The sequence below is a fragment of the Eublepharis macularius genome, chromosome 11 (genome assembly GCF_028583425.1).
Source record: "Eublepharis macularius isolate TG4126 chromosome 11, MPM_Emac_v1.0, whole genome shotgun sequence".
Lineage (NCBI taxonomy): Eukaryota > Metazoa > Chordata > Lepidosauria > Squamata > Eublepharidae > Eublepharis > Eublepharis macularius.
The window spans coordinates 22,168,705-22,193,535 of NC_072800.1; the positions used below are offsets into that span (position 1 = coordinate 22,168,705).

The 24,831-nt window shown below is 43.4% G+C and overlaps 1 protein-coding gene across 1 annotated transcript in view; it reads right to left on the minus strand.

The window, feature by feature from the left end:
- Positions 1-24,831, minus strand: part of HECW1 (HECT, C2 and WW domain containing E3 ubiquitin protein ligase 1) — a 186,924-nt gene that overhangs the window by 18,881 nt on the left and 143,212 nt on the right. Inside the window, exons 18-22 of the mRNA XM_054991627.1 lie at positions 23,294-23,377; positions 22,876-22,985; positions 17,379-17,499; positions 14,403-14,516; positions 12,306-12,458 (exon numbers count right to left, since the gene is read on the minus strand). Of these exons, the coding sequence (XP_054847602.1) occupies positions 12,306-12,458; positions 14,403-14,516; positions 17,379-17,499; positions 22,876-22,985; positions 23,294-23,377 (582 nt within the window). The remainder of the gene's footprint in view (positions 1-12,305; positions 12,459-14,402; positions 14,517-17,378; positions 17,500-22,875; positions 22,986-23,293; positions 23,378-24,831) is intronic.

Sequence of the window (24,831 nt, forward strand, 5' to 3'; positions counted from 1 at the left end):
AAGAAAGTTTTAAAATAATAGTTGGAAAAGCACTACATTCAAAACAGACTAGCATCACAAAACCTAGAAGGGATGTTTCCATGAATAACTTGTTTGGGGAGATGTGGCTTTCAGGAAAACTAAAATGTATATACAAGAATAAACAGCATTAAATTAAATCCTACCTTGAGGGCAAATACCGCAGTTAAATGGGACTCTTGTTTATTTTCAAAAGTAAGTGTAAGGAATGTTGGGAGGGGGGATTTTAGAGAGGGAAGGAAAAATAGGGGAGAATCACTGGGTAAATGCGACTTTCAACATTCCTAAGATAAGCACTTGAATGTAGAAATTAATGCAACCTACAAGTGACAATCTACACACAGGTGTACACAGACACAAGCCCCCCAAGCTACAAGACAAACAAGCAAGAAAGGGAAAGAATTGTCGGTGAACACAAATGCCAAATCGCCAATTAAGCTATTTTAGGTCTTTCTAACAGTTCCGTTTGGACGCGATGGGTTGGTTCCCACAGACTGACTCCACAAGTTTCTTGCAGTGGGGAAAGTTCCTTCTGTGAGAAGAAAACACCATTGCTGGTTGAATGGATCTGCAGGATTCAGCCCACGACTCCTGTGCATGTTTGGTGGTGGAAAGTGCCACCAAGACTCAAGCAACTTATAGCAACCCTGTAGGGTTTTCAAGGCAAGAGACTTCAGAGGTGGTTTGCCATTGCCTGCCTCTGCGCAACAACCATGGACTCCCTGGGTAGTCCTCCCATCCATCAGGGTTGACCCTGCTTAGCTTCTGAGACTGGATGAAATCAGGCTGGCCTGGGCCATCCAGGTCGGGGCCATATGCATGTTTGTTTAGAAATAAATTCAACAGCATTCAATGGGACTTACACCCAGGCCAATGTCCATAGGACTGCAGCCTTAAGAACAAGATCTTCCAATGTTACGTCAGCTTTACGGTACAGAGGAGTTACTGGAGATTTTATAAATACAGTAGAAGCCCTGTTATCCAGCACTAGGTTAACCCACAGGCTAGTTTCAAACTCCCAGCCATGGGTGCCTCCTGCATCCCCCATACCGCCAATCAACTGTGCAACAGAAGGGATTTTAAAGGACTGGAACACAGCACTGCCTGCCACACTGCTGTGTGTTTGAGGGAAGGAGGCATGTGGGGGGAAAGGAGGAGTGCTCTAGCCCCCAAATCACTCCCCTGTACTCCCCCATACCGCTGATCAGCTTGTGGTGTCCCGGCCCTTTAAATCACTGCCAGCTACACAGCTGTATGAGGGGGTCAGGAGTACCCCCAGACCCACAGGCTGCTCCTCCTCAACCTGATCTCAGGCTGCAGAGGAACAAGCATCCTGTTTGGTTAACAGCAGGTCTGGTTAACTGCCAATCCCAGTTCCCCAACCATGATGCATTTACTGTATTTCCTAAAGAAGTACAGAGAGAGAGAGACTGACCGATTGACCATAGAGGAGGTTATTCCCCGGGGAATTTCTTGTTGGCACCATCAAGGAGCAAGACAGGGCCCTGCTTATGGGTTGCAACGATCTCTCACTTAGATGGTGGAGTGGGCTTACAGCTTCCACATCCTTCTCTTCTTCTTCTTCTTCTTCTTCTTCTTCTTCTTCTTCTTCTTCTTCTGTGTTTTGTCTTTTCAGACACAGAAGGGAGGGGATTTACAGCATCCTCAGTTGCTTCCTCCTTACAGCTGCCGCTCAGTGATCTCAGAGATTCTCACCAGAGCAGCTGTGAGAGAGTCCATCTCAGCTTTGGCTGATTGGTCTTTTATACCAGCTGGTCAACTTTCATCCCCATTCATCCCTACCCACTCCTCACTCGACCACGGATTCAGGCTGTTGGCAGCCACTGCTGCCTGTCATAGAGGGTTTGGCTTGCGGTTGTGCCTCACTAGGCACTGGCTTGTGCAGCTGTCGCTCCAGTGGCTGCAGCAAAGAAACAAGCTCTGGCAGCATCTATTGAGAGGCTCCAGCCCGGCATCTATTGCTGCTGGGCTGGAGCGTCTCAAGCGACCTCCCCAGCCTGCAGGGTGAAGGTTCTGTTGGATAGGGCGAAAAGCTTGGCAATCCTACAAGCCACGTCAAGATGAGGAAATGTATACAATTGAATGCCAGGTGGACACATTCCTCTGGGCTGCCTGAGCCATGTGTGCCACTATCCATCTTCAGTTCAGGCTGGTTTGGTCCTACCAACTCTGTCCATTCTGTCCTGAACAAATGACTGGCAATACTGTGAACTGGCTGCAAACACCCCGAGTGGGCTTTTCAGACAGGAAAACAGGAGCAGAGTGCTTATTTGCACACAGGCTCAGTTCAGACATTAGGCACAAACACTGTTTGTTTTAACTATGGCTATTGTGAAACGAACTCACAGATAATTACTCAAATCCTGATCTTCCTCCACAACGGCTAGTGGTGTGGCCTAGGATATTGTTGCTAGGGAACAAGCATCAATCAGACAAGGATTAAGCAAGGATGTCTGTGCTGGTACATGATGCAAAACCATCCTTAAGTCTAATTGTAGCTAATAAACCCACTTCTGATCTTTTTTTTGTTTTGGATACCAACTTCTGATCCTTGCTTGCTGGACCCTAACCAAAGTTAATGGAGCAGCCCACATTCAGACAATCACTAATCACAATTAGTATAATTAAAATGCTTGTTTTGTGTAATGTATGGCCTGAGCCACAGTATTTTTATATCAAAAACAAATGAATTGAAACTCTGCAGATCAAATTGCTCTGCCCATGTATTATCAAGTGGCTTGCAATTTAAGTGTGTGTTGTTTAGCAAAAGAATGATAGCTAGATATCAGGTTTGGACACTTTTTCTGGACAGTCACTCAATGAAACTATATTTCATTGGGAAAATTATACTTTTGATTTTCTCTTCTCTCTTTCAGTGAGAAATCTAGCCATTAATGAGAAAAGTGGAAACAAAAAAAAATGCAGCCTCTTTGTTTTCTTAGTATTTAGCTTTTTATACACACTGATGCACAGACTACATTACTAAGGCGATAAATATGAAACACCTCCATAGGTACCCAGGGCTTTTTTTCAGATGGAACATGGTGGAATGGAGTTCCGGCACCTATTGAAAATGGTCACATGGCTGGTGGCCCCGCCCCCTGATCTCCAGACAGAGGGGACTTTAGATTGCCCTCCCCGCCGCTCAGCAGCGGGGAGGGCAATCTAAACTCCCCTCTGTCTGGAGATCAGGGAGCAGGGCCACCAGCCATGTGACCGTTTTCTCCAAGGGCAACCCACCGAGTTCCACTACCTCTTTTCCCAGAAAAAAAGCCCTGTAGGTACCTATGTATTTTGTTCCAGCAATGAGAAAAGAGAAAGAAAACATTTCTTGAGACCTTGCTTCTTAATGTTTCTTTAACTGAGAAACTTCTATTGTATTGTACTTTATTGGAAAAGTGTGGCATTTACTGAAAAAGCACCAGACTTTCTGTAGCCACTTGAAGTTAAATGTGCTTTGAGGAAGTGAAAATGGAACAGCAATACTGTTATAACACACAGCTGTAAGTCACAGATATCACGCTGAGGGACAAGCCAATATTTTTCACATAAGGGTTGAAATGAAAATAGGGGTAATAATTCTATCAAACAAAACAATGACTTTTACTGAGAGGAAGATTGTTTTGGTTTTCCACACCACTGGCATTAAATAAATGTCAAATGTGAGCCATAAGAGCAGTAGTAAAAATATCTCAGTTGAAACCAGATTTGAGCAGGCCAAAACATTTGTGTGATCGTAGTTCACAGAAATTATAGTTCACTGAACTTTTTTCCTGGAAAATTCTTCTCTTTTATGCAATACCAAGGTTAGTCAGGGCTGAGATTATAGTTCTAATGATATCTAACCCCAAAGCATACCCACTTGATTCCAAACTGCAACAATTTCCCCCTCGCATCCACTTCAGCTATTCACTCCTAGTTACAGAAATACTCCAGCAATTTAGTAAGAAGTCCAGTAGCACCTTTAAGACCAACCAACTTTACTGTAACATAAGCTTTCGAGAACCAGAGTTCTCTTCGTCAGATGCAATTAGAACAATTAGCCATTAGAACAAACCCTTGTAGGGTTTGTACATTAGTAACTATCCCAGAAATCTGCTGAATGCTGAAGCTGACATAACAGTAGTCTTTTGATTCGGAATTCACCTTTTAATGGTTCTGTGCGACCTACTTCTTCCTGGCCTGTAATAAACAATGCGATGGTTTAGTTTGTTTGCCTTTGCAGAGCAGCGCATCACCCTTAAAGGGAAAGTGACAGTTTATATGAGAACTCATGTCATATGAGGAAGCTCATAACTGTCTTGCAACAGAACGTAGTTTGTGAAACACTATGAAACAACTGGGAGCAAGTAGTCATTTTATTAATACAGTTTATCATTCCGTTATGCTAGATATAATGTTTGAAGATATTTTGTTCAAATGTGGCTTATTTAAAGGAAGATACCACTGATGTCAATAAATAACATATGCCAAGTAATAAAAAATGCATTTTATTATGATTAACCTTACACCTGGGGATTTCATCACTTTCTGCAACATTAATTTGAAATGCATGTGGAAGCTCAGTTCTAGATGGGAAGCAGATACAGAGGTTATTGTTTCTCACTGTAAGTTAAAATCCCTGCTTACCATGAAGAAACTCGCTGGGAGATGCTGAGCCTGTTCTAGTCTTTGCCTAATCTGCCTAAGAGGTATGAATAAGTGGAAGAAGGAAGGACCACGAACTCTTTTGGAAGGAAGGGATAAAAACTGAGTAACATAAAAATCAAGCGTTGCTGTGATGTTGGTCTATGATGCTTTCTCCTGTGATTGGGGCTGGTACGACCATGCCTTTGTCCTCCTTTGACTAAAAGCAAAAAAAGGTAGAAAGAGGTTGACAAAGGAGATTTTGTTTATATCTGAATAAATACTGAAGATAGCTCTCTTGACTAGCAGTACAATCCTATGCAAAGTTACACATCAGTGGGCTTATAATGGAGCCCCTCTGCACAGGATTGCAGTATTAGAACAGAGAACTCAGTAGCGGCTTGGTACCCCCCCCTGCCCCAGGCAGAGTTAGAAACAAAGATAAGTGACATACAGTATTAACTTCAGATACTAAACTAAAAATGCCTCCAACTGGCCATGATTCCTATAGATGCAGGCAGGAGTGTCATTTTACCCCCATATATCAATAAGGGTGCAAACCCTTATTGATTGGCATTGACAACTGGTGTGGCAATCATGTTCGATTTAGTACCAGAAGTGCCAGTCAGAAATACAGTGAGACTAGGATCCAAGCTACAAGTGATGAAGGATACTTGAACGGCAAGTGAACAGACTCACATGTATTCCTCCCTGTTCACTTCCAGTCCACTTGAGCTCCACTTGATCACGTAGCAATCATGTAGCAATTAGTTCTTCGTCCTCACGGACTTCCTCAGGAGCAACCATTTACAACCATCCAAAGTCATTTAACAGGCACACCGTCAGTTCACCCAATGATGTGGAAAACTCCTTCCACGTCATTGGGTGAACTGACGGTGTGCCTGTTAAATGACTTTGGATGGTTGTAAATGGTTGCTCCTGAGGAAGTCCGTGAGGACGAAGAACTAACTGGAAATTGCCGGCCTTAGTTCCGGGCACCATTGAAGGTTCCACTTTTCATCTTGGAACAAACCATGAACCTGTCTAACCGGCTCCTGAAACAAATAAGAGGATTCATGTCACTTTAAAATGTTTCAAGGACTTTGATATAGTACAAGTCATTTATTTGCTGCTGTACCCCTTGATTCTCCTGGGGAGGATTCTTGAATGTTATATATGTTATATAAGTTGTATGCTGAAACCTGTAAAACAGAGATAAAAATTGGCTGCAATATTGTGATATGAGATATTAAAAGAATGATTATGTATATGTAATATATGATTGATAACTAATTGTTTTCCCGTTGGTCTTAGAACCCATATTTCTGGAAGTGTTACATCGGGAAAAGCCAGATTTTTTACGACTACTCCTAATACCAGCTGGGTTAAGGCGGGGAGAGGGCATTGCTATCTGCTCTGCTCCTAATACCAGCTGGGTGAAGGCAGGTGGTGGGCACTGTCACCTGCTCCACTCCTAATATCAGCTGGGTTAAGTTGGGTGGTAGGCATTTCTGGAGGGACATGGTGCCTTGCCTAAGCTTCCCTTCATGGCAGCACCCTCTGGTGGTCCACCAGGGTATAAAGTGAGTTGTCTGAAATACGGTTACTCAATTATATAGTAAGATTAGGAATTATCAAGATGCTTCCCCACAGGGATTCCATCCCTCATGGACTATGGGATTTTATTTATTTACTTATGATGCCCTGGTGAAGTTGGGAAGCATCCACATGACGTCGTGTCCAATCCAGGCACAACCCATGTGGCTCTTGTGTTTTCCCTAATGAGCCAGAGAAAATAAAAATCTTATTTTCAATGGTTCATTGGAAAATTGAGATGGCTGCTGGCAGAACGTCCATGGGGACAATCTGCCCACAGCCAATATCAGGAGGGGAAAAGGGGGGAGCAGCTCCTCATTTAAAATGGTGACACTGAGTTCTGTATTTTCTCTCCCACCTTTCATCCCTTTTATAGGGTTGGGTTTTTTTTTTATTTCCCAACTGGGAGTGGAAATACATGTTACTAAGTACCTAGGGATGCTCAAGTGCACGATTGTATGTGCTGGTTGTTCTTGCTCAGCACATGTGAATACCACTTTCACGGGAGCTCCCTTTGTGTGATTGCATCTGCAAGTGATTCCAGAGGTCAAAACACCAATTCAGCTCTATTTTTGCTGCAAGAACAAGTACTGTAGGCTCTTTTGACTTGCCAATTTGCATTTCTTTAAGATGAGAGAGTGTCAAGATCTGCATTTTGATGAATGGATACGGAGGAGACTGGGATACTTTTAGTAGTTGAGGAGGAACTGATATCAAAACGCGGAGCAAATTGAAGTGTGACTGTGTGAGCGACTGCATGGAAAGTTGGAGGGGGCACATGAAGTGAGATTCACTTGAGTGTAGAGAGACCCTGAGTCCCAGAGTGCGGTCCACTGTAAGTGTGGGAAGCTAGAAAGGGAGAAAGGAGGGTGTCAGCCCATGAGGGAGGCCCTGGCGCAATTGTTGTTCTATTGAAACTTCTGAACCAATCCAACACAAGGAAAGGGGGAGCAGTAGGCATGGAGGGGGATGCAAGGGTAGTGAGAAGTGCGGGGATGTGGTGTGCAGATACAATTCATGCGTGCTTCCCTGACACTCACTGCTGCTTCTGCAGCAGGGATGCCTTTTCTTGCTCCCATGTGGAAGCAGCCTGTGAGTCTCTCTACACAAGATACCTGACACATGAAGACCATGTGTTGGGAGACACAATGTTAGCTGAGAAGAGTAGTTTAAAAAGACAAAGCCGGCAGCAGGGCAAAGGCTTTTCTGTACACTGGAGCTTTTTGAAGGGGCTATGAAATGCCTGAAGGGAAACTTCAGCCCATTATAACCTCTCCAGGTCCAAGCTCGGCTCTGGAAGGCAGCTCTAGCCCATTTCCCTTCCTTGCTGCCCTCTGGTTACGATCCCGCACAGTTTTAGACTGGAGAGGTGAAATTGACAGACCCTTTGGGGAGGAGGAGATGAAATTAACAATCTGAGGAGCCAGCTCTGTCTTTTTAAACTATGCTTCCAGGCTAACATTGTCTCCCCCTTCACTTGACAAACACATGCCAAGGCGTCTCGTGTAGAGGGACTTTGGGTCAGTCATGTCTGGCTGTGGATGTCTGAGAGATTTCATCACCTATGAAAAAGAGCGCATTTCTTCTAGGAAGAAATTTTATCAGATTATTCAGAGACGTGTCTTCTGTATTCAGAGGTGCAGCTTTTGCCAGTGTACGTATATTTTATCTTTTGCAGCTGAATGCAGTACAAAGTGTAAGAAGGACTGAAAGTCATGTTATCCGTCCGCCGGCATCTTGCAGGAAAGGTGTTAAATCTCAGCCTCTCCATAAAAGCAAAATATTTTCCACTCATTATGCCTCTGTTTTCACTCAGCTTGAACAGACTTTTCTGTGCTTTGATCTACTCATTCTGGAACCGGAGTGCTTTTTTTTTTCTTACAAAGAACAAGGCATAAAGAAAGCTATTATTGAGGTCTAGGGAGAAATAATGTGTATTTTGCAGCTCTTCCACTATGGGCAAGTTTAATGTTTACTCAGGATGTTTCATCTCAACCTTATCAAGTGTGCAAGTACTTACTCTGTATTGCCATTGGTGTGTACGTGGATTGGAGCCTTTTTGGTTGCAACGTGTGCTGCTGGGAGTTTTCTCTCCCGCAGAGTGTTTGCAAGGCCAGATCTTTCACTTTTAGAAGAATGTGGGTAGATATATTGTTGATTAGGATCCCTGTAACAAAAGTCAAGTCCAGCAGCACCTTAAAGACCAACAAAATTTTTATGAGTCAAAACTCATTTTCTCAGATATCTTTCCAGGATATACTTTTAGTGAGTCAAAAAACTCTGTCAGATATCCGACAGAGTGAAGTTTGGGACACAAAAGCTTATACCCTGGCAAAATTTTGTTGGCTTTTAAGCTGCTACTAGATTGGAATTTTCTTCTACTACTACAGACTAACATGGTGACCCACCTGAAATGATCGTCGTAGGATCGATGGAAAATGATTACATGGTTGATTTTTGGAAGCTGCTGGAGATGATTGCCTGAGCCTGTGTCTGATAAGATCCTGGCTTTATTGTCTGTATTTCAGATTTTAATTATTGGTTTATGTACTTTATTGCTATTGTTATAGTGAATCAGGTTGGTACATATGAGCCAAAAGGCAGAACAGAAATTGAAAATAATAACTTCCCAAGATAAAAATCAGTGGCAAACACTAGCAGATTACCCCTTTTCCCTGTAGCAGCAGGGATTTATAAACCTTTTGCTTCTATTTTTTATTTTGCTCTTTTTCACTGTATGTCCCCCCTCTTTACTACTGCAGCAAGTAACTACTCTATCCTGTGGGAGGAAAAAATAACATTCCCCTCAACCCTGTCATAGGGATATGAGGCTTTGTACTAACAACGGTAGAAAAGCAAGGGTTTTCTTAATCAATGGGAGATGCTTTAAGCCATTACTTGAACATTTCTTCCTTGGAGCACTAACTCATTCAACTTTTTGACTGTTTGGTCTCTCTACAGTAAGGTGAGATGAAAGATCAAGGTTTTGTTCAGATGTAACATGAAAACCCTGGTTTATTTCCACCATGGCCATTTCCACACACATTGAATAATGCACTTCCAATGCACTTTCACAATCCTTTTGAAGTGGATTTTTTGTTCCACACATGGAAAATCAGTTTCAAATGTTCACTAAAGAGTATTGAAAGTGGATTATCCAACATGTGTGGAAGCAGCCCATGAGTAGCAAGCCAAATGCACAGTTTATGGATAAAATCCTGATTTCAGACCATTAATTTAATTTAATTTAATTTAATTTATTATATTTATATTAGTGCTGCAAACCACTGATTTTAACAAATTTTAACTCATGTAACTGGAACAAAGATTAGAGTTAAATGAAGCACACATTCCCTTTTACTCAGACCTTTTGCTGAATGATTGCTTCTGTGGGTGGTGGTGGTATGGGGAGATACCAAAAAGAATATGCCATAATCTAGAGTTTTGATAATAACCAGAAATCCCAGTGGGTGCTTCTGTTCAAAGGGATCGAACAGAATCTCAAAAGGGCAACGGATATTTCATTAAGCCATTTCTCAAAATTATCAAAAGGAAAACAGCTCCCAAGAGTCTGAAAGATCCAGATGCAGAAAATAAAACGAAAGGCCACCAGACTATCTGTAGGAACCCAATAAAACAAAACAACAGCACGAGCACTTCTCCATGCTCAATGTGGGGAGAGGAGAACACCCATTTCCGTTGGTCCCTTCTTTCAAAAGCTGCAGCATGGATGCATTTTGACACCAGATCTAGCAGACTATCAGTGCCATTCTGGGCAGAGTTACTCCAGTCTAAGCCCATTTAAATCAGTGGGATTTGACTGAAGTAACTTTGCATAAGATTGCATTGTACGTAGCATCTTAATACAGCGTGCATCAGAGGGTGCTGTGGCAAGGCATGCTGGGAATGTGTTTTGCAAACTCTATTGTATGCTGGGGTCACAAAACCGTCTGAACAAACCATTGAAGGCACTACTCCCTCTTCCTGTACTCATACAGGCAAACAAGACACACTATAGCTTTCTGTACATGACCTCTCTGTAGCCTGACTAAAGAGAGGGAGGGTGAGTGGACACAGTTGTTCTGTGCCTCCATGCAATCACTGGGACATATGCACGGTGTGAATGCATGGAGGAAATGTCTGCTTGTATACCCCTTCCCCATGATCAGGGATGCTGCTTTCTGAGCACTACTGATCATGAGGAGGGAGCGCATGCACAGATATCTCATCTTAGGGCATGCCCTGTGCTCATGTGCCAGTGATCACATGGAGGACGTGGACAAGGCCAGCATACTTTTGTCTGCTCTCCCTTTTCGTGTGTTCAGTCAATGCTTGGAGAGGTCATGTGTACAGGGCTATACTGGACAAGGGTAAGATGCACAGGCCAACGTAGCTTGACATATACAAACGATGGCCTCCAAAGAAACATAGAGCAGAAGTGTGTGATCTGCTGTGAATGTGCAAATGAATTTGCACTGGAACAGAGAGAATTGGGAGAAAATTCAGCCACCGGCCCTGTCAGTCACCCACCCATGGCAATGCAATTGTTTGCAGATGTTACAAAATGGATTGGAATGCTCAATGTGACTCCATTACTGGGCAGGGTTTCCTGATATACGTAAGTGATAAGGGAAAGTTCTTTGGCTCTGCCTTTGTGCAACAAAGGAGGGCTAGAGCAATCAGAACCAACAGCTGAACTGTTCATAATCTTCGTAATTTTTTGCACAAACCAGCACACCGAGTGATGGAACGAGGACATTTACACAAACAGCCCGATAACCAGACTTCTATAAAGGCATCTCATTTTACGTGACACATAAGTGCTTATTTTCCTTCCTCCTGCCACTCCGACAGGGGTGACTGGACCAGAACTGAAAGGGCTTCTGATCTATGGCAAGCCACTTGAGACTCCAAACTGCAGCCTAACATATTGTCCTCCCCAGCAGCAACACAGCTTCACCCTCTTAGGTAGTTTGCTCATTCTTGCTGTCCTGGCCAGAAAGCTGTAAGTGCTTCTGGGTCTTTTTCTGGACAGCTGCCAAATTCCGGCCTTATCTGTGGGTGGAACTAATGCAACTGTGATTATTTTAAAAGGCTACTTTTCTTTCTCAAATGCAGCCACTTGGGAGCTGCTCTTTTGAGGGAACTAAATCCTTTCCTCCCATGCTGTTTCGGTGCGAGCCACTTTTATCGCCACTGGCGGGAAGAATTACGAATAGTCATAGTCGTGTTTTTTTCCCCAACAGTAGTAAGAGCAGCTTGGGATGGCGGAGTTCAGGAGGGACACAGCAGGGGAGGAACCGCTTAAAAACTTCTTTCCCATTGTGCTGTATTTCCCCTTCGCAGCAGCCCCAGAAGATGCATTTGGCAAAGGGAAAAAAGCCTTTTAAAAGAATCATAGTTACATTAGTTCCCCACACAGAAAGGAAGGGGGAAAATGTATTTTAAGACAATTACAGGACAGCACATAATGTGCATTTTTGCCCTGTACGGCTTGTCAAATGCCTTCTAAACACTTGAAATTCCTTGCTCCCCTCTCCCTAGTTTCTCTCTCTTCCCTCTAGCTCTGCTTTTGCATCCTATTAGACATGTCCAAAATCTTTCCTCAGGCTCCTGTCCCATTCTACTGCATGTCTCCCCCCGCCCCAAACCAGCATCTATTGCCGGCCACTCGCTGTCTGGTACAATCTCCGAATCTCGCACGCTCTCAGTTTCAACACCAATTGTAATTTATGTGTAATCTCATTTAAAATGCTAGCCTGTACAACAAAAACCTAACTTGACAAGTATCCGACAGGATTTGGTAAACGGTTCTTGGGCCGTTTCCAGATGGCTTACCTGCATCCGGAATGTCGCGTCACGTTGCGGGGAAAACGCGAAATATCGCGTTTTCTCGCACGAGTTGTGTGCGACGTTGCGCAAAACTCGTGCGAGAAAACGCGATATTTTGCGTTTTCCCCGTGACGTGGCGCGACGTTCCGGATGCAGGTAAGCCATCTGGAAACGGTTCTTGTTATCCCCTGTATCTAACCGGAGGATCTTACCATTCCAGGTGGTTTTCTACAAATGCTGACATTGGGCTGATCTGCACAGTGTAAGTGTCATTTGCTGAATATTCGAACAGTCCATAGTAGGGATTGAAGAGCTCCTGAGACAGAAGGAAGAAGAACTCTCGGGATGGGCCGCTGTAGTCCAGGCTTGAAAAGATAACACAGAAAATGCACCATTACCATTCACAGCACAGGAAACTGCTGATCTATCTTAGGAAGGAATTTTTAATATGCTTGGTGATAAGATTTTATCTCTTTTCAGAGTCTTGACAAAAGTACTGGCATGAAGCTCTGCCAAGCTTTAAATTTCCTGGATTCTAGATTTAAATTTAATTTCTTCTAGTAAAGCTTTGGAAATTTCAGTAGTCAGTCAGTCAAAGGGCATTTCGACACAAAATCAGCTCCGGAGAATCAATGATCATAATACAGATGAAGGAGAAATAAAATAAATAAAATAAGAGAGAGATATACAGTGCAGTGAGTCCATATTGTAGGAGCAAATTTCAGTAAATATGGAATTATGTGCTTCAATAAAAAAGTATAATTTTGTTAATTTTATGGTTTTAATTTCAAAATCAAGAATTTGCAATTTGCTATTTTGTTTATAGTTTGTATGCATTTGTGTTTCCATGCATTCATCTATATCCCACTTTTCTCCCCAGTTAGGAATCAAAGTAGCTTAGAACACTGTTCTCCCCTTCTCCCTTTTCTCACAACAACAAACCTGTGAGGTAGGTCAGGCTGAGAGTAACAGGCCCAAAACACCCAGAGAGCCTCCATGGTAGAACTGGAGATTCGAATCTGGGTTGCCCAGTGTTCTAGTCCAACACTCTATCTACTATACCATGCCAGCTCTTTGCATACGCAGAGCTGCAGAGAGGTGACCCAGGGCAAAAAAAAAAAGTCTTCCAATTTGACTCTGTAAGCTGTTGCCCTGAAGTTCAAAGGTGAAAGGTCAGATGGGTGTAACCTAGTTTGTCTGCTAGCCTTAGGCAATATGAATCAGTACGGTGTAGGCCTTCAGCCTTGTGGGGCTCCAGGACAGGTTTCCCCCTTTACCTCCCCATACTTGAGTATCTGTCTTTTTATGCATGTACATGTTATGAGCCACAGAAATAAGATGCAGCAGCAGAGGCTGCAGGATTAATGGCAACCACTGGCAGTTTACTTCTCTCATTTTGAGGGTACCCAGTAGAACCAGAGCTCAGTCTACTCATGCAGTTACTGACATGGGAACTCTACAAATGCAGCCCTGTGAATGATGCTCCACATGGGCAAGCTATTCTGTGACCACTTCCCCATGAGTCTTGCACAGGGGAAATAAAGGAAAGACCGGACTGCACTGATTCTTTCCATTCTTGTCTCCATCTTATGAAATAAATGGGGAAACTATTGCAGGCCTGGGGACTACGTATGGCTCTCTGGAGTTATTACACCCGTACCCTGGGTAAGACCAAGCATGCCTACTATTATATAGTGGGTATGACAGTTCAAGTGATTTCCAATAACTCTTTTATTAACAGGAACATCACCACTCAAGGCACAAAACATCTAAACAGCAGTTACAGAACACTCAACTCCCCACCAAAACATGCCCACAATTAAATTCAACCAATAGCAAACACCCAGTATCCAGAAACCCTATTCGCCAGTTCACTAGCCTGTAGGGGCATCCTGATTGGCCAGCTCAACAACCCAGCTGATTGGAATGCAGCTGTACAGAACCTTACTACTAAAGCCTTTTTCTTGAAGCTCCCAGTACACTACACCTACTATGCTGGGCCAGGTTCCTGCTGTAGTGTTGGAATGATGTGATCACATCCTTTCTGGGTTTGCACCAGAAGTGGCACATCGAGCTGATGCCAGCATGACTGTCCCCGCCCCCAGGGTCTGTCAGCTATAGCAGGCAACCCAGTGAGGTTTCCACATATAGAAACTCTATAAAAGCTCAGTGCCAGGTGAATGTTTTTTGTACCATATTCTATTAGATGTTCAATCCGTATAGAACTGCAGAAGACAAAACGGTTCTGACTGTAGTGCTTGGCCAATCAGAGATGTAAGAATTCATAGGATAGTCGTATGGCTACTTACCCTTCTTCTCCAACAAACGTGACGTAGAGTTTGTTCCTTTGGAGCTCTTTCCGTGAATAAGCCATCACCTGATTAAAAGTGCCTTCTAGCAGATGATCGCGCCGTATGATTAACCTGCACAGGGGTAGAGGAATGACAAGCGTGCATGAAACAACTGTAACAATGAGCAGGTTTTAATTATTATTATTTCTTGGGAACTGATCGAAGGTTATAATTATCCAGCTTATCATGCTATGAAGAACAAAGACGACATAAAGGTAAAGGTAGTCCCCTGTGCACGCACCGAGTCATTACTGACCCATGGGGGGATGTCGCATCACGATGTTTTCTTGGAAGACTTTTTACGGGGTGGTTTGCCATTGCCTTCCCCAGTCATCTACACTTTACCCCCAGGAAACTGGGTACTCATTTTACCAACCTCGGAAGGATGGAAGGCTGAGTCAACCTTGAGCTGTCTACCTGAACCTGGCTTCTGCCAGGATCAAACTCAGGTCGTGAGCAGAGCTTGGACTGCAGTACTGCAGCTTACCACTCTGCACCACAGGGTTCTTCCCATGGCACAGAGGACATAGTCAACTTCTTATTCAAAACAATCCTGTGTAAACAGTGGTGGAAAATAGGCTTTGACCCATTATTAATTCTTAGGTGCACAGCATTAAATGTTGCATGAGCACATCCTCTCAAACAGGAAGTAAAATACTGGCAGAAACTGACTCAATTAGGACATTGTATGAAGCCATAGTTTGTACTGAACCGAGGTTCAAATCCAATAATGTTTTCAGTTTCCACATATACAATGGGCAAGCCATTGGTTAGAGCTGATTTTCTACTTTGCTTTTTATTCCAGCTTTCTTAAGTTTTGAGAAATATTTGGATCAACTCCCCTCTAGTACTAAAACTAAGCCTAAATGTTAATTTATTTAAAATATTTAGATCCTACTTCTCCACAATACTCAAGGCAGTTTACAAAATGTAAACACATACAATTATAAAACACAGTTACGACACATACATTAATATGTATGTTTGTACTGTTTTCTATATATTTTTATACACACGCACACACAGATTTAATGTATAATAGATGACGTATTCTTTGTCGTTAGCCGCCCTGAGCCCGTTTGTGTGGAGGGTGGGATATAAATCTAATAAAATAAAATAAAAATAAGTAAAATAAAATAAAGTACCTGCAGCTGGAATGAATACATATTCTTCCCCTCCTACCTCCATTTCCCAGAGAGCATTTTTTTTAAAAAAAAAACCTTTAAGCTCCTTGGGCCGTGGTCTCTGTAAACCACCCGTACATTTTGATGATGATTTACAGATAAACACATTCAGGGCTTTTTTTCTGAGAAAAGAGGTGGTGGAACTCAGTGGGAGAAAATGGTCACATGGCTGGTGGCCCCGCCCCCTGATCTCCAGACAGAGGGGAGTTTAGACTCCCCTCTGTCTGGAGATCAGGAGGCGGGGCCACCAGCCATGTGACCATTTTCAAGAGGTTCCGGAACTCCGTTCTACCCGCGTTCCCCCTGAAAAAAAGCCCTGAACACATTCATTCCCATCTCCATGGTACAGTAGCAGTAGGCAGTGGCAGCCATAACTACGGCTTGTCAATTCAGACATCACGTCAAACCCTTGTTAGCACAAGCTGTAGTTTTGGCATCATGTGTGAACTGGTCTCTAAGCCAGTTTGTTAGATTTTTATTCCACTCCCATTTTTTTTAAAAATAAAAATCTCTCTTGAAGTGGCTTACCAAACGATTAGAAATGGTACAGAAAATACACCCCCCCCCCATTTAAACTGTGTGCAGCAAAGAAACCAACATGATGGATATGTAGGTTCTCAGCCTTTTAAGTTCCCTGCTTGTAGCAGCACTGTATGCCTCAATCAATATAGTATGTTTTGGTCTGGGACATTAGTCTTTTTTGGAATATGCCCCATCCATATACCAGATTAGAGGGACCCAATTGAGTAAGCAGCAGCTATTGCTTCTCCTGGCCCACAACAGCATATTCTGCCCATGATGCTCGTTTGGATTGAATGGCTTGGATTTCAGATCCATTTACACAACAAAAGTGGTTTTGGGTAGAAGCCAAAATGAACTTTGAAGTCAGCCAGATGACCAGAAAATGCTTTAGAAGTATAGGCTGCAGCATGATGTACTTCTGACTAAGCCTTGGGAAAGGGTGTAGAGAGGCAAGCCAGCTGCCCAACCAGGAATGTGAACTGCACAACCTAGCAACAGAAAATTACAGAGGTCAGATCTCAAAGTATTCAGAAAGCACGCAAAGAAATAGTGAAGGTTTTTTTAATTAAAAAAGCTAGACAGAAGCCCTGCTTTTCGTTAGAGAGGGGTGACTATATTGCTAATTTAATTCCAAGGAGGAATGCCAAGGAGGAAATTTGCAAAGGGGTAGCTGTGTTAGTCTAGTGTAGCAAAATCAAACAAAAATCCAGCGGTACCTAAAATGCTAATAACTTTTTTTCCAATATGAACTTTGTAAGATGTAGCTCAATTCTTCAGATACTGAAAGAAATGTGAAAGAAGGTTGTTATTCTTTAAGGTGCCACTGGAATTTTAAGGGCCAACCTACACATTACATATTAATTACCAAGACCAGGCCTAGAACAACTGTCCAGCTGCACAGTTGGGTCTCCGGGGGAAGACAACTCCATCCATCACAATGTTGTACCAGGAATCTCTACATCCCCTACCAACTGCTTCATCCAAATTAAATTTTAGCAGGTTACCTTTATCTAGTCAATGACAGCAAAATTTCCTTTGCATATTTATATTTTGCCTTCCCTGTTGTTCCCTTTCCTTTATCTTGCTGAGCCCTTTACACAGCAAACCTTCCCAACACAGGGATACGTTTTTCCCCATCTTTTGTGTTTATGATGCTGTTACTTGACTGGAGCGTTCACGTTAAGGGAGAATAATAAACAATAGATGGGGACAAATCATTAATACTCACTTAATTTTACCTGGTCCCTGGCCATATCCTTTGGCTTCTAGTTTTCGGTAAAAATTACGAAGCTTGGCTTCAAAATCTCTCCTGTATGGAGAGGGGGCTCTCGCACTGGCTCGTTGCAAGCCTGAGAGAGAAAAACAGAAGATAATTCTTGGAAAAGCTTTGCTCTTTATGCAGTATCTTGATCCACCACTTGCCAAGAAAACTTATTTTCAGCTTTGCTGGGGATCTTCGGTACAATCATAATTAGAAAGCAATGCACGCTTGTTTCCCATTCATAGCATAAGGGGCTTAGTTTAGATGCTCTGCAGCTCCTCCGCAATGCTTGGTAGAAGCATATGGAGCTGCTGGTGTGCTGGTTGGGATTTTGTGAAGCTGCCAGTTGAACAAACTCAGGCCTGTGGGAACGGTACGCATGGCTGCTGTGATTTGAATAACTGCATTGGCATGACTAGCAGAATTCCCAGTGACCCTCAGAGGGCTTGAGTAAAGCTTTCGACTCTTGTGTCACCTTCATGCATGGTGCCTTGCTTTCTTGCTGCAAGTTGGCCAAACCCTCCATGATCATCCAAGTTCCTCTAGTGCCACACATTAAAGCATCCAGCAGCTCATTCCTTCCGCAGACCCGCATAGCACGCAGACTACCCCTGAGTAGAAGCAGGAGTGGGCCTACCAGAGCTTTTTTTCAGCTGGAACGCAGTGGAACGGAGTTCTGGCACCTCTTGAAAATGGTCACATGGATGGTGGCGCCACCCCCTGATCTCCAGACAGAGGGGAGTTGAGATTGCCCTCCATGCCGCAGAGATCAGGGGGCGGAGCCACCAGCCATGTGACCATTTTTGCCGAAGGCGATTTAAACTTAAAAAAACTCTCCCCTTGTTCCAGATGACCCAAAGTGACATCATTGTGCAGTCCTGGGAGCATGCACACACTCTGCACGCACGCATGTGGTACCAGGGGCACCACCTCCCGCCAGTAGTTGCCCCCTGTGCTGGCAACCCACTAAGTTCCACCACCTCTTGTCCCAGAAAAAAAAGCCCTGGGGCCAACACATGAAAGGTCTGGGAAAGAACATGATTGGATCTTCAACTGCAAGTCGGGAGGTTGTGACAGCCAAACATCACGTGAAGACAAACAGTAATGGCCTTCCCATTTCACCTGATCCCCTCTCTTCCCATAATGTGTTGTTCATTTAGCCAGGATGTGATATTCATATCATTAGTTTCTTCATCTCTATAACACATTATTTTTACCATTGTTGGGAGAGAGGGAACAAAGAAATATAGACGAGACTATTTCAGATGTGATGTGATGTTCAAGAGTATCCAACTGCATATACTGGGAGTGCGCACTACATTCAGTATGTGCAGTTGCACATTGTGCAGTTGCAACATTGAACAGGTAGCGAGTATAAAGCTGAAAATATGTGCAGTGCCCTATCCAGATGACACGGCAACTGTGCATCTCAGAAAGACCGTGGATAGTGCATGCTCCTGACACCTATGGTTAGATATCCCCAAACGTAACGTCTGAAACAGGCTAATGTTGTAATGTCGTGTCATAGGTAAGTGATGCTCCTTCTTTCCTTAATTACACTTTGTTGTTATTTTTTGTGATGTCGCAAAGATCTTCAAAAATAATCATAAAATCCTTTTGCTATGACAAAGTTTGAGTATGTATTTGAAAGGCATTTTCCTAATACGATCCTATTAAGAGCAGGTCTTCGACCACTTGGGACGTGTTTGGCTTTGAAGACAACACCCTGAAAGCAGCTGATTTCTCTTCTGCAAAGAAATTCTTCGTTAATTCCGGATAAATGAACAGAATCCATGAAATCCTATTTCCTCATCTCATCCAGAGGAGACAATGTTAACAACTCCTATTTGGCAGAATACCATTCATCGAAAATTTAAATATCAAAGAAGCCTCGAGACTGGGAGGAAAAGTAAAGTAGGTTCACGAGCAGCTAGAGAATAGCAAGCTCCTAATAATTTTCTGTGCAAGCAGAAACCCTTGTGAAGCATTTGTCAGATTTTTATATGCCACACAACAGAGGGCAATGTTGATTTGAGGAAAGGTCCCATTTCCCACTCAGTTTCCAAATCCACTACCGAAGCACTGATGAATTCTGGCTATTGCTTAGGGTGGCTTCTAATAGGAAATTTCAGTCACCACCACAGGCAAACCATTGAAAACCTCCCCAAATGTCTGATGAATCTAAGGAGTGTTGTCAGGTGGTTTCCTTTAGACTCTTAGGGCTAAACTAGGTGTCAGGCTATGGATGACAGGATATGGTAGACAGATCCCTGGAGCATTGCAGCAAGAAGTCCAAGCTCTTGGTCAAATGGCTTTTATTCAGAAATCAGATCATTTCCATATATAGTAGTATAGTAGTCCATAGGACTACTGAGAAGCCAGGTAAGCATCTAAGCAGCAAGAGCAGGGCTTTTTTTTCAGCTGGAACGCGGTGGAACGGAGTTCCGGAACCGCTTGAAAATGGTCACATGGCTGGTGGCCCCGCCCCCTGATCTCCAGACAGAGGGGAGTTTAGATTGCCCTCCATGCTGCAGTGCGGAGGGCAATCTAAACTCCCCTCTGTCTGGAGATCAGGGGGCAGGGCCACCAACCATGTGACCATTTTCTCCGAGGGCAGTCCACTGAGTTCCACCACCTCTTTTCCCAGAAAAAAAGCCCTGAGCAAGAGTAAAAGTTGACAGGAAATGACATCATGTGAGAGAGACTTCTCTTTTAACATTCAAGTCTGCTCTTTTCCCCCCTCCCAATCATAAACAAGATTTTGGCGCTTTTATTGTGTGAGAACGTTTCACATGTTTGTAATATCAAGTTGAGTCACTAGAAAGCAAGCCATGTCAAAGTCTGAGAGGGAGTAGCATACAAGGTCAGAAACACTGGAAGCTGTTGCAGTTCGTTAGATAAACACCTGTGAAAGCGTGTGAAAGAAATAGTTATGACATTGGTAAAATGACATTGAGTTGCAGCAGGATACATTGGTTCAGAGCAAAAGGATCATTAAAATTGGCACGGATGGAGCTCAGACATGACACTAGGTATGAAAATCATGGTTGTTTATTCATGTACAAAACAGGGACTGGATGTGTGTTTTTTTATATCAAAGGGGCTGTGCACAAGAGGGAAACTGAACCCCCTCCTACTTTATATCTTCATCCTCTACTCTTTTCTCACGACTGGCAAAAGTTGTGCCTACAGCAACAGAATATAGCGAGCAGGGCTTTTTTTCTGAGAAAAGAGGTGGTGGAAGTCAGTGGGTTGCCCTCGGAGAAAATGGTCACATGGCTGGTGGCCCTGCCCCCTGATCTCCAGACAGAGGGGAGTTTAGATTGCCTTCCGCGCCACTCAGCGGTGCGGAGGGCAATCTAAGCTCCCCTCTGTCTGGAGATCAGGGGGCGGGGCCACCAGCTATGTGACCATTTTCAAGAGGTTCCAGAACTCGGTTCCACTGCGTTCCTGCTGAAAAAAAGCCCCGACAGTGAGGTAATTTGGGGAGGCTTCAGCTATTCTCATCCATGCTTTCTCTTTGAGGACACAATCAGCTCCTTCTCCCAACCTCTGCTTTATAGCTCAAGAGAACAGATATGAGGGCTGCACCTGCTGGGCCTAGTCTGGCTCTTAAAAGAGCAATACCCATCTTGTTACTCCACACAATATTTGGGAAATAATAAAATGTCAGGCTGCTTTTGGTGCTGCTGTTTTCACCTAGTTAACAGTTTTTATTCTTTTGTTTTCTTGTTTTTAATGCTTTTATCGTGCGGTTTGCACGATAATACTGTATTTGTGCTCTGAAATACCCCTGGGAGGGAAAGAAGAAAGCTGTACACAATAAACAATAATACATTTTAAGCCATATTTCTTTTCTAAGAAATCTCTAGATCAGTGTAGGAGGTTCCACTGTCTTTTTCTGTTTTTATTGCTTTTAGACAGGCTCTTCATAAAAACAAACTTTGTCTATAGCTTTTATTCATGAAACAAAGATGAACTTTTAAATTCTGGTAAATATGAAGAAGACAATGGATGGGTGTTCTTTACTCTTAGGATTCCCTTTTCCATTCGGAGGTCATCCTAAGTGGGCAATGCACAGACAACCTTGAAAATGTTAATGATGTGAATACTCAAAGAACAGCACACTCCTGAGTACCTCCTGGGATCTGGGACACCTCATTTGTAATGTTGCAATCCTCCAAGGCAGCTAAAACTCCTGCCTAGTAATATACGCAGTGTGACTCTGCATGTAGTTTATAAGAATAATATTTTCTACGGCTGCAGCAATTTCTATTTCCTGGTTTTTAACCCTGAAGAAGATAAAATGAGGGCAAAATTTCACTTTGTATAGCTTTCTATTTGACAGTGGCCATTTCCACACATGTTGAATAATGCACTTTCAATGCACTTTCGCAATAAGAATCTTATTTTCATTGTCACTCAGCAACAGCTTACACTAAGGAAGCCACAGGAAATCGTTCTGCTTTGTATCTTGTCATGTAAGAACACTTAGTATGAATGCCTATTTGCACATTTCTATCACTGGAGAGAGAAAAAAAATATAGCCCGTGGACAGAGAAGACTATGGCCATTTCCACATGGATTATCTGTCTCAGGTTCAATGCTGTTGGGAAATTCTTTAAACCTGCTTCCCTGCAGCCCTTGTGATACTCTGGCTCCCCCAGCATTTTTCTGATCTTTCTTAAACCTGATTAACTTCAAAATGTTGGGAAAGATTTCAGTAAAGCCTGGATGGCTGCCATCTGAGGACATTTGGATTTCCCCATCCATGTGGCAGCCATTTTCCCTGACACTGTCCCCACAGCAGCCATTTCCTTTCCCTGCTTCCAGGGGGAAACATGCCACATGGAAGCCCCATTGCTGCTGTGCTGTATCAGCAGCCATACAACCAATGGAGCAACCGTACAAGCCTGGCACCAGGTAGAAACGACCTATGAGCAGGCATCATTTCGTAGAAAAAGAGCTGGAGGAACACATTAGTATAACTCATTAGCATATGCCATGCCCCTTGACATCACCAGAAGTGTGTCATTAGCATATCTGATTTGCATATGCCACACACCCTGACATCACCTATCCTGGCTGTTTTGGACCCAATCTTGGCCATTCAGGGCCGAAATTGGGCCCAAAATGGCAAAAAGGGGCTGAAAATGGCTGAAAAGAGGCCCAAAATGGTCAGGATCGGGCCGCTGCTGAGTGGGAGAGTGATCCACCACCCGTCAGAAGTCTGATCCGGGCCATTTTGGCCCCAATCCAGGCTGAAACAGGCCCAAAATGCCCGCGTCAGGTGGGCAGGGCCACCTGACATGTGACCTCTTTAGGGAACTGCCGGAACTGCATTCCTGCGTGTTCCCCCTCAAAATGAGCCCTGCCTATGAGAAAGCATTTCCCCCCTATCAAGCAACTGTTTGCTTTGGACAGAAGAAAAAGCATCTTGACATGGAGCAATTGGGTCCTTTACCTGGAGAATTCTGAGGTGATGAACACGGTGAACAGCGAGGGGAAAAGCTGTAGCCAGGGTGGAAGGCTGCTTGGAGGGGTATGTAGGACATAACATCTTCTTCAAAAAGGCTATCGAAAAGAGAAAGGAGGAATGAATTAGTTCAATTACTTTACAAGCATGTAGTCCAGGGGACTACATGCCTCATTAGGTCTTTGACAGGATGTGCAGATATGATACTTAATCCATCACTCACACACACACACGCCCCTTCCCCTGGTTACTCTGTTGGATAGAGGGGACCAAATTGCAGCTCTCAGCATGCAGGGATATTTCTATGAGTTAGTGTTGTGTATGTTGAGTAGCACAGGAGACTGTTTTTGGAAAAAAGAGCTTGGATACTGAAAAAAAAAGTGACAGTTGTTGCTAAAGTTATTACCTCAGTAATATTACTAAATCTGCATCACAGGATAACTTTTCAAGCCCATGTGTACCTTCTGTCCGAATATAGTGGATCTTCTCCCTGTACAGTGAATGGCACAAAATGCAGTTGTTGTACTAGAAAACTAAAACAAATATGCACCTTCTGTCTACTGCTTCTAGTTCTCTCTAAAAAGAGAAGAGCAAAAATTTGCCCAGCTGCAACACAAACTGCTTTTAAAAATCTGTGGCTCTTCATTCTCTGCAAGATTGGCCAGTGGCCGCTTCTCTGTACATGGTGGTGGAAAGTGCCATCAAGTTGCAACCAATTTATGGCAGCCCTGTAGGGGTTTTCAAGGCAAGCGACTCCAGAGGTGGTTTTGCCATTGCCTGCTTCTGCAATTGTGTTCAGTATTCTTTTTCTGTTCCGGTTCTGAACACATTTCTTGCAACACAACCACATTGCCTTTGCAGATCCATTTCTCCAAAAGAGGAGGCCAGTATTAGGACAACAGATCTATCAGCCTGATGTTAGGGCCACTTTTTTAGCAGAAGGGAGTTATAGGTAAAAAGCAACATGAGGAGGACAACACTCCTCCTGCCCCCTCGCTCCCCTGAGCAAGTTGCCCAGAGGCTAACATTATATTCGACTATAGTGTCAAGAGTAGTGTTGGCTGATCGCTAATTTGTATATATATACAACCTTGTTTTTTAAAAAAGTTTTAAAATGGCTAATATTAGACATGGCTACGATGTAATGAATACATAGAGCCAGACCAAGGTTTTGGGGTGCTTTAGACTTTGTCCCCCCACCCCATGGAAGGAGGGAGGGAAGGTGCAGGCTTACTATGAGCAACGTGCCAGGGTCCCAGGCACTACCCACGGCTGCTGCTTGCCATGGCGGTCCTTGATGTGGCAAATGGGTGGATGGGAAGAATGGCAACCTGGCTGATCTTGTCACCCTAGGTGATCACCTAGGTGCATCTAATGGACAGGCCAGCCCTGTTTCCTCTAAGAATTGTTCTGAAATGTTCACTTACAAAGGAGCAACACATTCTGCCCAACAAGAAATATGACTTAGAGTCTCTGGGATTACTGAATTCAGGATTAATGTGTTGTGCATCATGGAAGAATGAGCCAATGGGAATTTTTGCTAAAATCATAGTCTGCTGGCCATAAGTTGTACTATTCAGGTCTGCCCTCTGCTAAAAAAAAAACGATTAAAATATTCCTTTTCTTTAAAGGAGAATTCCTGTAATGGAATTTCCTTTTTTTTTTCTTTTTTTTGCAATTTAATGGTGGTAATAAAACTTCTTAGCTACAGAAATGTGCATTTTAAATATGACAGGTTATTGATCCCCATTCTCTTGATTCCATGGTTTTTGTTAGCAGATTGCCATCCCTGCTGAAGACAACTGCGATCCTCTGTATCATGAATCCCCAAACTTTTTGAGCCTATGAGTACCTTTGGGATTCTGACATAGTGTGCTGGGCGCAGCCACAAAATGACTGCCGCAGCTTACCATACAATGGCTGCCGCAGTTTACCTTCAGTCAC